A 12,409-nucleotide genomic window follows, 5' to 3' on the forward strand; every position below is an offset into this window, starting at 1 on the left:
GCAATGCGGAAAGGATTCCCTACGTAATAAATGGTGTTGTAAAAGCTGGCTAGCCATATGTAGAAAGCTGAAACTGGATCCATTCCTTACACTGTACACAAACATTAATTCAAGATGGATTAAAGACTTAAATGTTAGACCTAAAACCATAAATATCCTAGAAGAAAACCTAGGCAATCCCATTCAGGACATTTTATTCTATTCTTTATGGTGGTCTTAAGCACAGTATTAAAAGTATGACTCTGATATAAGGTTGATTGAACTTTACGTTTTGGCTTTTTAACTTATTAACTATATGACCTTGAGCAACTCTGATATAAGGTTGATTGAACTTTATGTTTTGGGTTTTTAACTTATTAACTATATGACCTTGAGCAACTTACTTAGCTTTCCTGAACCTCAATTTCCTCATAATTAATATTATTCCTCATCATAATTAATATTATTCCTCACGTTAATAGTAATAGTCATGTATTGTCCAAAAAGGGATATCAGAATTTTAAATGAGCAAATACATATACATTGTTTAGTAGCGTGCTGGAAAAAATAGGTGTTCAATAAATATTAGTTATTATCTTTTAACAGGTCTTTTGAGGTATAATTAACATAAAATAAACTGCATGTTTTAAAAAGTACAATTTGATTAGCTTTGACATAAGTGTTCACTCATAAAACCATTGTCACAATCAAGATAAAGAACATATACATTATTCTCAAAAGTTTCTTTGTGTCTTTTTGTAATCTTTTCCCCACTCTCCTGATTGGTCAAAGGTGGGCTGTTCTCTACAATTTGGCTATAGGACGAGGCTTTAGGAGATATTAGCTAGGAGACTATCTTTTATGGAAATGTTAATTTCTAGTTTTACATTTTCTTTTTCTGCATGCTAATAATGTATCCTAAAATATTTAATAAATGCCATGTTAAATGTTACAGCCTACCAAACCTTTAAGGAATGATACCAATTCGACGCACAACTCTTCCAAAAATTTGGCTTCATTTTCAAGGCTAGTACTGCCCTGATACTAAAACCAGGAAAAAGGCAAGACATGAAAACAAAGGTATGGACCAATGTCTGTCATGAACACGGAGGCAAAAAATTTCAACAAAATGTTAGCAAATTAAATCCAGCAATGTATATTATAAAAAGGATAATGCATCATGACTAGCCAGGGTTCATTCCAAGAAGGCAAGGTTAGTATAACATTTATCTACCCATTAATGTCAATGTAATTTAATACATTAAAAGAGAGGATAAGGAGGAAAAACTATATGATCATCTCTATGGATTCATAAAAAGCATTTGGATTTAATAATATACATTTATTCATGGTAAAAAATTTTACAGGAACGTAAGGGAACTTCTTCAACCTGATTAAGATAATCTTTTAAAACCTATAACCAATATCATACTTACTGAGTAAAGATTAAGCTCTTCTAAGATCAGAAACAAAGCAAAAATGTCCACTCCTACTTTTTCTACTGTATTGGGCATCCTAGCCAGTGAAGTAGGGCAAGGAAAATAAGTCAAAGACCTATATATTGGAAAGAAAGAAGTGAGATAGTCTTCATTTGCAGACGACATGAAAGTTTACATAGAATAATCTAATAAATCTATAAAAATCTACTTATGAAAAGCCTGGATGCTGAATATGACATGAGATTAAATAACGAAATTAAAGAAGAGCTATATATGTATATACACAATGTGTATGTGTATACACACACACACACACACACACACCCCTTGTTCATGGATTGGAAGAATAGATATTGTTAAAGTGTCAGTTCTTCCAAACTGACCTATACATTCCATGCAATCTCAATCAAAATCCTAGCAGGCTTTTTATTTTAGTAGAAATTGAGAAGCAGATTCTCAAATTTTTATAGAAATGGAAAGGATATAAAATAGCCAAAACAATTTTGAAAAAGAAGAACAAAGTTGGAAGTTGTGATTTCAAAACTTCCTATGAAGCTACAGTAATTAAGACATATAGGATTGGATTAAGGATAGCCATATAGATAAAGACAATATCATAAAGGTAGAAATATAGATGAATGAAACAGAATAGAGACAACCTGTACATATATGATCAATTCATTTCTGAAAAAGGTGTCAAGGTAATTCAATAGGAAAAATGATAATCTTTCCAACAAATTGTACTGAAACAATGGTATATCCATACCGAACAATTTAAAACCCTCAATCCCTATTTCACATCATATACAAAAATTAACCTGAAATAGATGATCCTAGACCTAAATGTAAAAGCTAAAACTATAAAATGTTTAGAAGAAAACATAGAAAAAAAATCATACAGTAGCCTGGAGAATGCAGGTCCAAAATGAGGAGCAGCCTGTGCAGAGTGGAGCCTCCTCACATTGGCTTCACAACCACCTGTTCCCTGGGCTTTGCTGCTTACATAAGCAGAGAGCCTAGATTGCCACCATCATCCTGTCTCCTAACACTACCAGCTGTCTCAGGTAGGGGGCGTGTTTTGACATGGCCCCCATCATGCTGGTTGTGACGGTAGCTGCAGCAGCCCTGACCCATCAAGACCCACGGAGGCCTTAGCTTTGCTTGTGGCTACCCTAAGAGACTGAGTAACACCACTAAAATGGAGAAAATTGGACCGGTGAGACACAGGAGACTTTCAGTAGCCGGTAGATAATTTCCTCTCTATTTCTTGTTGTAGATTGTTCTGAGGGCTACCTGGAAGCCAATACATACAAAAGAACAACAAGATGTGTCTTCCTGTGAAGCGATTGCTATTTCAGTTACAGCCACCTTTGTTTTCCTTTCTTCCTTGACTCACTTCCCTTTTTTCTTCACTCTTGATGCCCTGAGGTTGTATGTCAATATCCAATATATCATTTGCAATTGGCTTTACCTTAAGTTTTGTTTGTACATGCTAAAACAAGATATAACAATAACTCTCTGAGGAAATAGCTACTTTTAACTATATTCTCATTTTACTAAGGCCCAGAGAGGTTAGCTAACCTGTCCAAGATGTTACAGCCAGTAAATGGAGCAGCAGGATTTGAACTCTGGCTCCAAAGTCCACGCTTATAACAACTCTGCTATTATTATTTCTAAGGGACCTTGATCTGGCTGCCCGTCAGCTTCATCTTCCTAGATCTTGATTCTGAAGTCAAGACTTCTTGCCATGTTGTGAGTCCTGACACCTCCAGAGTTCATGTTTCACTGGAGCTTGGTTGTGGGACTTTCTCAGCATATTTGTACTGTGACAAAAGATCTGAGCCAGTCTGGATGAGAAGCAGTGGTAAGACACAGCATATTCAAAATAGGAGTTCTAACCATGTTTGACAGCTGGGTAGACAGATATAGTCAGTGAGAGGGACATTTCTGACCGGGAAAAGATTGCTCTTCTAGCTGTGATGTGAACTAGGAGACCTTAAGGTTTCAACCTGCCTGTGACTAGGCAGAAAAGGAAGTTAGACTCTTTCCATTCCCCACCTGCTGTTAACATAACAGGTGTGTCTTTTAGTGTGAAAGGGCGGCCAATTCTATTACAATGATGACACAGAATGGAAGCCACTTTTCTAGTTCCTGTGCCCTTTAATGTATATATATTAAGTGACAAGTTTTGAAACGTCAGCTGTAACTCCATGGCAAGAGGAACACTATTTTTGATGTATGAAAGCATTTGTTTATGAAGAAGAGGATAGAAAGATGATTACTATTGATTCTACAGTTCATCAAGTACTTATGGATGATCTACTTTGTAACCTGTATCCTGTGATAGACCCAAGGGATTGAAAGTAAGTAAGACAGTATCTCACATAGGGTAACCAACTGTTTTAGTTTGTTCAGGACTGAGAGAGTGTTTCCAGGATGCAGTACTTTCAGAGCTAAAACTGGGACAGTCCTAGGGAAATTGAAATGAGCTGGTTACCCTACATGTTCCCAAGGAGCTCATAGGCTAGAAAGGTAGTCAATTATGCAAATGCATAGCTATGAAATAGTGTGGTATATGAAATTATGGACTAATAATATTAGCTTATATTTCTTGATATGGCTTGACTGTGTCTCCAGCCAAATTTCACCCTGAATTGTAATAATCCCCACATGTCAAGGGCAGGACTAGGTGGAGATAATTGAATCATGGGGGCGGTTTCCCCCATACCGTTCTCATGGTAGTGATTAAGTCTCATGAGATCTGATGGTTTTTTAAATGGGAGTTCCCCTGCACAAGTGCTCTTGCCTGTCACCATGTAAGATGTGTCTTTGCTTCTCCTTTGCCTTCTGCTATGATTGTGAGCCCTCCACAGCCATGTGGAACTGTGATTCCATTAAACCTCTTTACTTCATATATTACCCAGTCTTACCTTCATAAATTTCCTTTAGTAGCAATGTGAAAACAGACTAATACACTTCTATAACACTTTCTATGAGCCAAGTGCTATTTAGAATAACGCATGTCTTAGTCCCTTCAGGCTGCTATAACCAAATACCGCAAACTACGTGGCTTATAAACAATACACATTTATTTCTCACAGTTCTGGAGACTGGAAAGTCCAAGACCAAGGCATCCAGAAGACTTGGTGTCTGGTGAGGGCTGACTTTCTGGTTCAAAGACAGAACTCTCTTGCTGTATCTTCACACGGTGGAAGGAACTAGTCAGATCTCTGGGGATGCGCACTACAATGATGAGGGGTATGACCTAATACCTTCCTGAAGGCCTCAGTTCCTAATACCACCACCTTGGGGGTTAAGATTTCAACCTTTGGCTTTGGGAGAAACATAAGCATTCAGTGTGTTGCAGTGTTTTTACATGTATTAACTTATTGAATCCCATCACAGCCATGTGGAGGAAGGACTATTAGTATCTCCATTTTACACAGCTAGAAATTGAGGCACTACTAAAGGGTAGTAAATCTGGGATTCAAATCTAGGCAGTATGAGTCTAGATTTGAGATTTTAACCTCTAAACACTTCTCTCAAAAAACCTAAGACATAGAAGTAGCACAGAGGGGTGAGTGATGAACTTTCTGGGTGATAGGATGTGGTCATCAGATAAGAGGTGGTGAGAAAATGGGTTAGAGAAGGAGATGCCTGAGAAGGATTTTGAATGATGAATGAGGAATTAACTAGCAGGAAGGGCAAAAGGGGCATTCTAGGAATAATAGTTCAGGTTAGGATATAGAGATGGGAAACATCATGGTGACATTGGTAAGTCAGGGCCAGTGAGGGTCCCCATGAAATTTTTCTGGGCTCTGACACTCACGGTGGTAATTTCATCAACCATGCCAGGACATTTGGAAAGAAGCCCAAAGAGGTAGCAGGGCCAGACCACCAAAGGACTCTTATGCCATGAAAAGAATCATAGACTTTAACCTGTACCCAACAGGGCAGCACTGGAGACTTTGAAGTAAAAATTGAGATTTGCTTTTTTAGAGAATTGCTCTGGTAGCAACTAGAGGATTGCTGGAAAGGGGAGAGATGTAGGAACAGTGGCGGGGTACAACCAAGTATGAAGCTCTTACAAAATACCCCATGAGAGCTGGCGACTTCAACTAAAGCTTGTGGCAGTGGGGATGGAGTGGGCTGGACGGATTCAAAAGACGAAGGAAATAAAATGGACTAACTTTTGTTAGTGATCGGATGAAGGGGCTAGAGAGATCAGGAAACCCAGTGATAAATTCTGTGAGCCTTATTAGCTGACTGGGCGAATGATAGTCACCCTCCCCCGCCCCCCCTCCACACACACTTTTTTTTTTTTTTTAAAGGAACATAGGCAGAGAAGTGAGTTTAGAAACGGAAAAGATAGTGAGTTTGGTTTTCCACAGTGTGACTCTCAAAAGCCTATAGGAAATTTAGATGGTATTGTCTAATCCAGATATTCCATAAAAGAAGGAAATAACTTGCCCAAAGGGTACTTATTTTTCTGATGAAGAGTGAAATAATAATTATAAGTGAAGTTCTTAGAGACAGGTATGAAGCAAATACAAAGCAGAATAATTAATAGAATACTAATTCCACATCCTTTGGGTTACCTTTGAAGTAGAAAAAATTTAATACACTCATTTATCATAAAGTATCAGTGGCTTACTTTACTATTTCCTCTAGAAATGTTTGAATTTTATAAAAAAGATATCAATACTTAACTGAATCTCTGATGAAAGAATTTCAGATACCCTAATACAAAGAGATGGGACAAATTTTGGGGGGTGGAAATAAGCCTTCTAGAGGTTCTCAAATGATAGTACATTGGCAGCTGCTAATTCCAAATTTATGGGTACAGGAGCAATTTGAGCAGCTGAAAGTTGCCATAGTTCTATAATACACGGATTATACCCATACCTGTACTACCCTCTGAAAAAAAATACTTCCATGTTTGTTTCAAAACATTGATGATCTTTAGGATCTTGGGGTCATAAGTATAGCAAGTCAGTTATCACTAATCAATATTTTAAAAAATCCTATTTATTTACATGACCTATTTATTTGAATTTGAATTTTTTTAACATCACTTCTCAGCTCCTTTCTCCTCTTCTAATTCCCTAAGTGTGATTGTGCTTCCTTCAGAGTGTTCTGGATCTCTTAGATGAGGAAAGGGACATGGATCCCCTAATCCTCACATAAACTCTCATCTGTGTATTTCTGATGAATGACCCCTGGATTAAAGTACATGAACAATGATCTTGGATACTTAATGCATCATTTAACAAAAGAACCTAAAGTAGTATCTCATGAGTACATTAATTGAGCTTAGCATGTCTTCTTTGAAACAATTAGGAATAGAAGGAATGGCAAAACAGAGATCCACAGAGGCTAAAGATATTTCCAAAAGACATATCTTTAATCTGGGAACCAGCACAAATATGCGACTATCCTGACATCTCACCAGTCTTGCAACCAGTAGGCAATTCGGTCTCCTTGCTGTTAGAATGCCATCATTTATGAAATGGCCAAATCACCTGGGAGAATGACCTTGGCTCTTGTGATTGAGTGGCTTGGAGATCCTTTCCACTAGGCAAAACTTCACCCATCTCTCCAGTTTCCTAACTTTGGTTTTTATTTAGAGAAACATGCTGCTCACTGTTCTAACATCATTCATCTTTGTCAGCACTCAAGGCCACAACTTTGTCTGAACAGCCAGTGATATACTGCAGATAGAGTACACCAAAGACATTAAACTCTATATGACACTTATATGGACTCTGAATTCACCAGAGATGGATTGATGCTGCCATAAAGCCTTGGGGTAGCCAGGCAAACAAAAGACTAAGGAGACTGGTGGGGCGGGGACGGTGGTAAGAAAAGCAGTATCTTTCTACATTCACTTTCTCTCTCTGCTGAGGTTGGCCTATATCTTATTTAGAAAATGAAGAAACCAAGTGAGTATGGGGATTTTTGGAGCCCAGTACAGAAGCAAACTCAGCCTTGATTATCAGTGGAGTTCCTGATGACTCTGACCAGGCCAATGATCAGCACGGGTAACTGGATACTTAGAACATCCCACTTTGAACCCAGTGTACCTCATCAACCCTATATCTTTTATGAAATAAAGAAAAGACTTAAATAACATAGATGCAAAAGTAGTGGTGGATCAAGCAAGGGTTTAAACACATGTCCATTGATTCCCTTGCAGATATCCTCAGTATCACAGTCATAATGTTATTTATGGGCACGCTCACCCAGGATGAACAGAGTGCTAGCATTCCGCTCTGCTTGCCCAGTCTGAAAACTGGATTAAAGACAGTAATATATCTGGGTTTGCATTCAGGATTATCAGCATGATGGAACTCATCTTTACCTGACCCAACAGGTGTTTTGTTAGGGACTCAGGAACCTGACTGGAAAATGATTTTACATAACAAAACAGTAATGTATTTTTCATAGCTAATGCTAATCAGTTATGCAAGCACTTAATGTGATTAAGCTTACTGCAAATAAAATGCCCAATTATCAGAAATGGGGCTTCCCTACCCCCGTCCTGTCTCTCCACAGGGATGTGTATGTACAATTGCAGACCACTATGTGTGTGTGTCAGCTATGGACCACCTGCAGCTAACTTCGGAAGATGCAGATTTTTAAGTTCTATTTAAGCCACAGCAACACATACACACATTAAAAATAATCAGCGATTAAGAAAGCTCCATATTCATATGAAGAAAGACAACAATAAATTTGACTTACCAGTTTATGCTGTTTGAGGCAGCAGAGGAACAAGTTGTTGGTAATTGTCCAGTGCTTTCATTCAATAAATCACACTGGCTTTGCTTTCTCCTGTGGCTCAGCCTCTGTGCAAAGCAAGCGAACTTCCTTCCTATTCTGCGTAAAGAATGAAATGCGAACAGGATCACTACAGGCGAGAGACGAAGTCCATGATCGCGAAGCTACTCTTAATGCAAAATAAAAGAGCAAATGATGCATGGGGAGAGAAAGGGAGAGGTAAACAGCTTGACTCAGAGGCTAGGTGTATTCTCTAGACTGCAGCCTGGGGAAGGTTTGATTCCTGTAGCTTGTGTGCGTGTAGTAAAAGGATACCATGACTTCAGTGTGTGTTTAGCCTATCGTATCTGTGAGGACCATTTGAAACGGCTCGCAGAGACATCTAGCTTCATGGCAAACAAGACTGAATCCGAACCGACCGTCACTCAGGGGTGAGCAGAGGGGCAGTCGGTCACTACATCAACGGCAGGGAAAGAAATATTGTCTGGCATCCAAGAGCTCATCCAGCAATCTGTGAGTGCAAATGATCTACAGCCCTTCTGGGGCCAGACACCCCCTTGTTTCCACAGCTGTCTCGGACCAGAAGCACACAGGTAGCCGTCACATCCCTTTACCACAGGGCACCTGTGCAATTCCTTACAAGCTCCTAGCAGGAGCTAGGGGGCATCTTAAGAAAGCTCTAAATCCAGTCAGGGCTGCTGAAACTGTGCTTGGGGTTTTGTCTGAGCAGGTTCAGAGAAAGTAGTCAGCAGATGTGGGACTTACGGCAGCAAGAGGCTCAGTCTCAGGAAGACGATTCCAGTGCTGCTTCTATGCCAGCCACATATGGGTATAGCCGGCTCCTTTCACAGCATTGTGCTTTACATGACTAATGAAAGACACAAATAGATTTCCTAGAAAGCTGCATATGTAGGCATTTTTAATGGTTCTCACTGAAATAAAATGGCAAATGACCTTCACAGGCTGCTTGTTACGTTGGGGGGTGGGACTTGCCGATTGATGGCACATATGAATACTGCACACATGCGCATACACACACACGCACAGCAACACATGGCCCTAGCAACAGCATTAAGAATCTTTCTAAAGCTCTGTTCTGATTCTTTCTCTACCAAATGAATGTTTAGCTGCTGTGATGACTTCAGGAGTAAATTTGGACACTGACTAGTCTGTTATTTATACCTGGAGCCAAATAAACTCTCAAATTTTGAATGAGACTCTGTAGCAAATCAGGAGAAAGTCTCTTGATCATAAATAAGAGGGTGGAGAGTTAATCTTTGGCCTGGTAATTGCTTAGAATCCTGGAAATGACATATTGTATTCCCCAAACTCTCCCCCTTTCTAAAGACATTATCTCCCCCCATAGCTCACTCGCCCCCAACAGGTGACTGTTCTGCAGCTCCGATCTGAGGCAGGGCTCAGTGACTCATAAAACCTGGGTGGCCAAAAGGAAGAGCTTGGTTTAGCTTTTAACAATTGTCTTACTTTTTCTTTTCTTATTAAAAAGGCAAAATATCTTTTTTGAACATTTACTATCACTTTCTATCCTTGGATTTATTTGTCCATGGAAGCATTGCTGTGAATAATCTAATTTAGTAATATTCATGCCCTTGAGGCTTAGAGGGCTATGTTTTTCATTAAGGATTAAGAAAGAGTCTGGCTTCTCTTGCACAGCCTAGGCCAAAATGATTGCCAGGTAAAAATCTACACTTTCATCTAGAAACATTTTGGCTTTAACGCAGATTTACTTGAATTACATCTGCTGTGGTAAGCTAGGTGACTGAGTAACTCTACTAAGGTTAGGGGGTTGCCTCACAGGGGTCATGAGTTACGTGTGCCATACAGACCTAAGAGGACAGTGCCTCTGATAATAGTAGCAACACTTTCTACAGCAAATACTCAAGTTGAGTCAAAAAGCTCATGTTTATTGCAAAGGAAATTCATTAATTCATCCATCTATTCATTAATCTACTCTTCAGTAGACATTTAATAACTATTTAGTAGGTTAGATTCATTGTGCTACATACTTTAATGTTACTTAGAGCCTATTGATGAAGTATAAACTCCTCAACATACCCTAGAAAAATTTCCCATATTCTGGCTCTTCCTATCTCTCTAGCCTAATTTCTCACTACCTTTCTATTGGCATTCCATGCTGTAGCTTTTTTGAATATCTCTTAGTTCCTTGGACATGCTATATTCTTTCTGAAAATCAGATCATCAAATATGATGGGTGTTCTTCTGCCTGGATGCTCAGTTCCTTATGTCTGGCTAACTCCTGTACAGCTTTGGAATCTTGGCTTAAACATCAACTCTCAGAGATATTTTTCTAGCCCCTAGGCTGTTAGGGTCCCTGTTCTGTGGTCTGAAAGCACGACACCTTATATTCTGCCATCATTATATCCATTATATTTTATTGCATTCATTGTTTAGCATCAGTCATCCCCATTATATTGTCAGAGTTTAAGTGCAAAGTCTCTTATTCTCTGCTGTATGTCCAGGGTTTAGCATAGTTCGTGGCACACAGAAGGCATTCAATAAATATTTGATGTTTTGTTGAAGTGCTTAGCATGTATTTTTGAATGAATACATAAATCACCTCGAGGAATAATGGAAAATGGGGTCTCAGAATTGAAAGGAATCTTAAAGTTCTCTTGGTATGTCTAATCTTTCTTGCCAAGTGACCATCCACAGAAGGCTTGCCTCCTCCAATTAATCCTTCTGGATTAATCTCAGCCCACATTGATCACACTCTTACTTTGTCTCCCACTTTCTAGCACTTTTACAGGATGTTCTTCCTTTTTGTTCTCTGGCTGTTTCCTGGACTTCGTCTCATCTCTGCAAACTGGTACTCTATAACTCTTAGCATAAGCCTGCAATTATCTGATGCTTGATTCACTGAACATCAAACACTTGAACAGGGAGTTAAATGATCAGAGTCTTGTTTTAGGAAGATTTCTCTGGTTCTGAGGGAAGTATAAGTGAGATTAGCCAGACCTAGAGAAGACTCTAATAATGACTACAGCACGAGATGGGATCCAAAGGCAGCTTTGCCCTTTCTTTCCTTCTACTCCTCCCCCATGACTCCACCCTCCATGTCATAATACCAATGTTCTCATTTGGAACACTGAGAATGTTTGTTCCACACTCAGAACTTCCCCTCCACCCAATTCCACCCCCACAGTTATTTAACTTGCTTAGGGTATTTGCGAATGTGTCTCACTGATTCAATTAAAGGCTCCTTTAAAGGCAGGGATTGTGTTTTATTTTGCATCTTTCTCCTTCAGCCACTACACCTCCTGCCCTAGTAAGTGCTCAGTAAAGGTTAAGAAAGAAAATCATTTATTATATGCAGTGTATTAAATGAAGCAATGTGGTTGGGAGGGCGCATTGCTCCCATTCAAAGATGAACAGGTCATCTTTTCAAAGATAAAAGAGATATATTTAGCAAGAGATATGCAACCGATTACAATACAAGGCAGAATTAAGTGCCATAAAAAAGTATGAGCAATGTGCTAAGGGAACATAGAATTATTACTTCTTTCTGTAACGCATAGAAAAGATTCACCAAGAAGGTGGCATTTGAACTGGAACTGGAGGAATGAAGATCTCTCTACAGGTTGAAAAGAAGAAACAGGTTTGGAGTCAAGGCATAGAGTTCCAGGGCTCTTAGGGAATGACAAGTAGTCCAGTGGACTGGAGTGAATAATGTAGGGAAGAGCTGATAGAATTTGTCTCAAAAAGTAAGCAGGAGCTAAACTGGGGAGAGCTTGAATGCCATGTAAAAGAGTGTGGACGTTATGCCATAGGTGACAGTGATCTAAGCAGGAGAATGCCAGAACAGTTGATTAGGATCCACCTGGCCTGGCCATCATGGATAGTGGTGAGAACCCAGAAGCAGGAAGACACTAATGATATGAAGGCCCGTGAAGATGTAAATTAGGAGATGAAAGTCCTATCTTTGGAGATACAACTTACAGGATTGTCAATAGTATAGGTGGGGGACGGGGAGGATGGGAGAGAGAGACAAGTTGAAGGTGACTTAAAGTTTTAGCCTACATGATGGCGGATGATGATGACATTAATTTATTCTAGTATATACACCTAGAGATGACTATGGCATGTAGGTTATGGTCTGTGCTCTTTTTTCTAAGACAGAGAAAAGAACAGAAGCTGAGTCCTTGGAGTCATGTCGATGTGCCTAGACATTC

General features: G+C 39.3%; 1 protein-coding gene across 2 annotated transcripts in view; it reads right to left on the reverse strand.

Moving 5' to 3' along the window:
- The window catches only part of ANKFN1 (ankyrin-repeat and fibronectin type III domain containing 1), a 331,563-nt gene that overhangs the window by 145,924 nt on the left and 173,230 nt on the right, over positions 1-12,409 (reverse strand). For both annotated transcript variants that reach the window (XM_011953739.1, XM_011953738.1), the window contains exon 3: positions 8,163-8,297. In XM_011953739.1, the coding sequence (XP_011809129.1) occupies positions 8,163-8,297 (135 nt within the window). The remainder of the gene's footprint in view (positions 1-8,162; positions 8,298-12,409) is intronic.

Source organism: Colobus angolensis, unplaced genomic scaffold (assembly GCF_000951035.1).
Source record: "Colobus angolensis palliatus isolate OR3802 unplaced genomic scaffold, Cang.pa_1.0 Scaffold37, whole genome shotgun sequence".
Lineage (NCBI taxonomy): Eukaryota > Metazoa > Chordata > Mammalia > Primates > Cercopithecidae > Colobus > Colobus angolensis.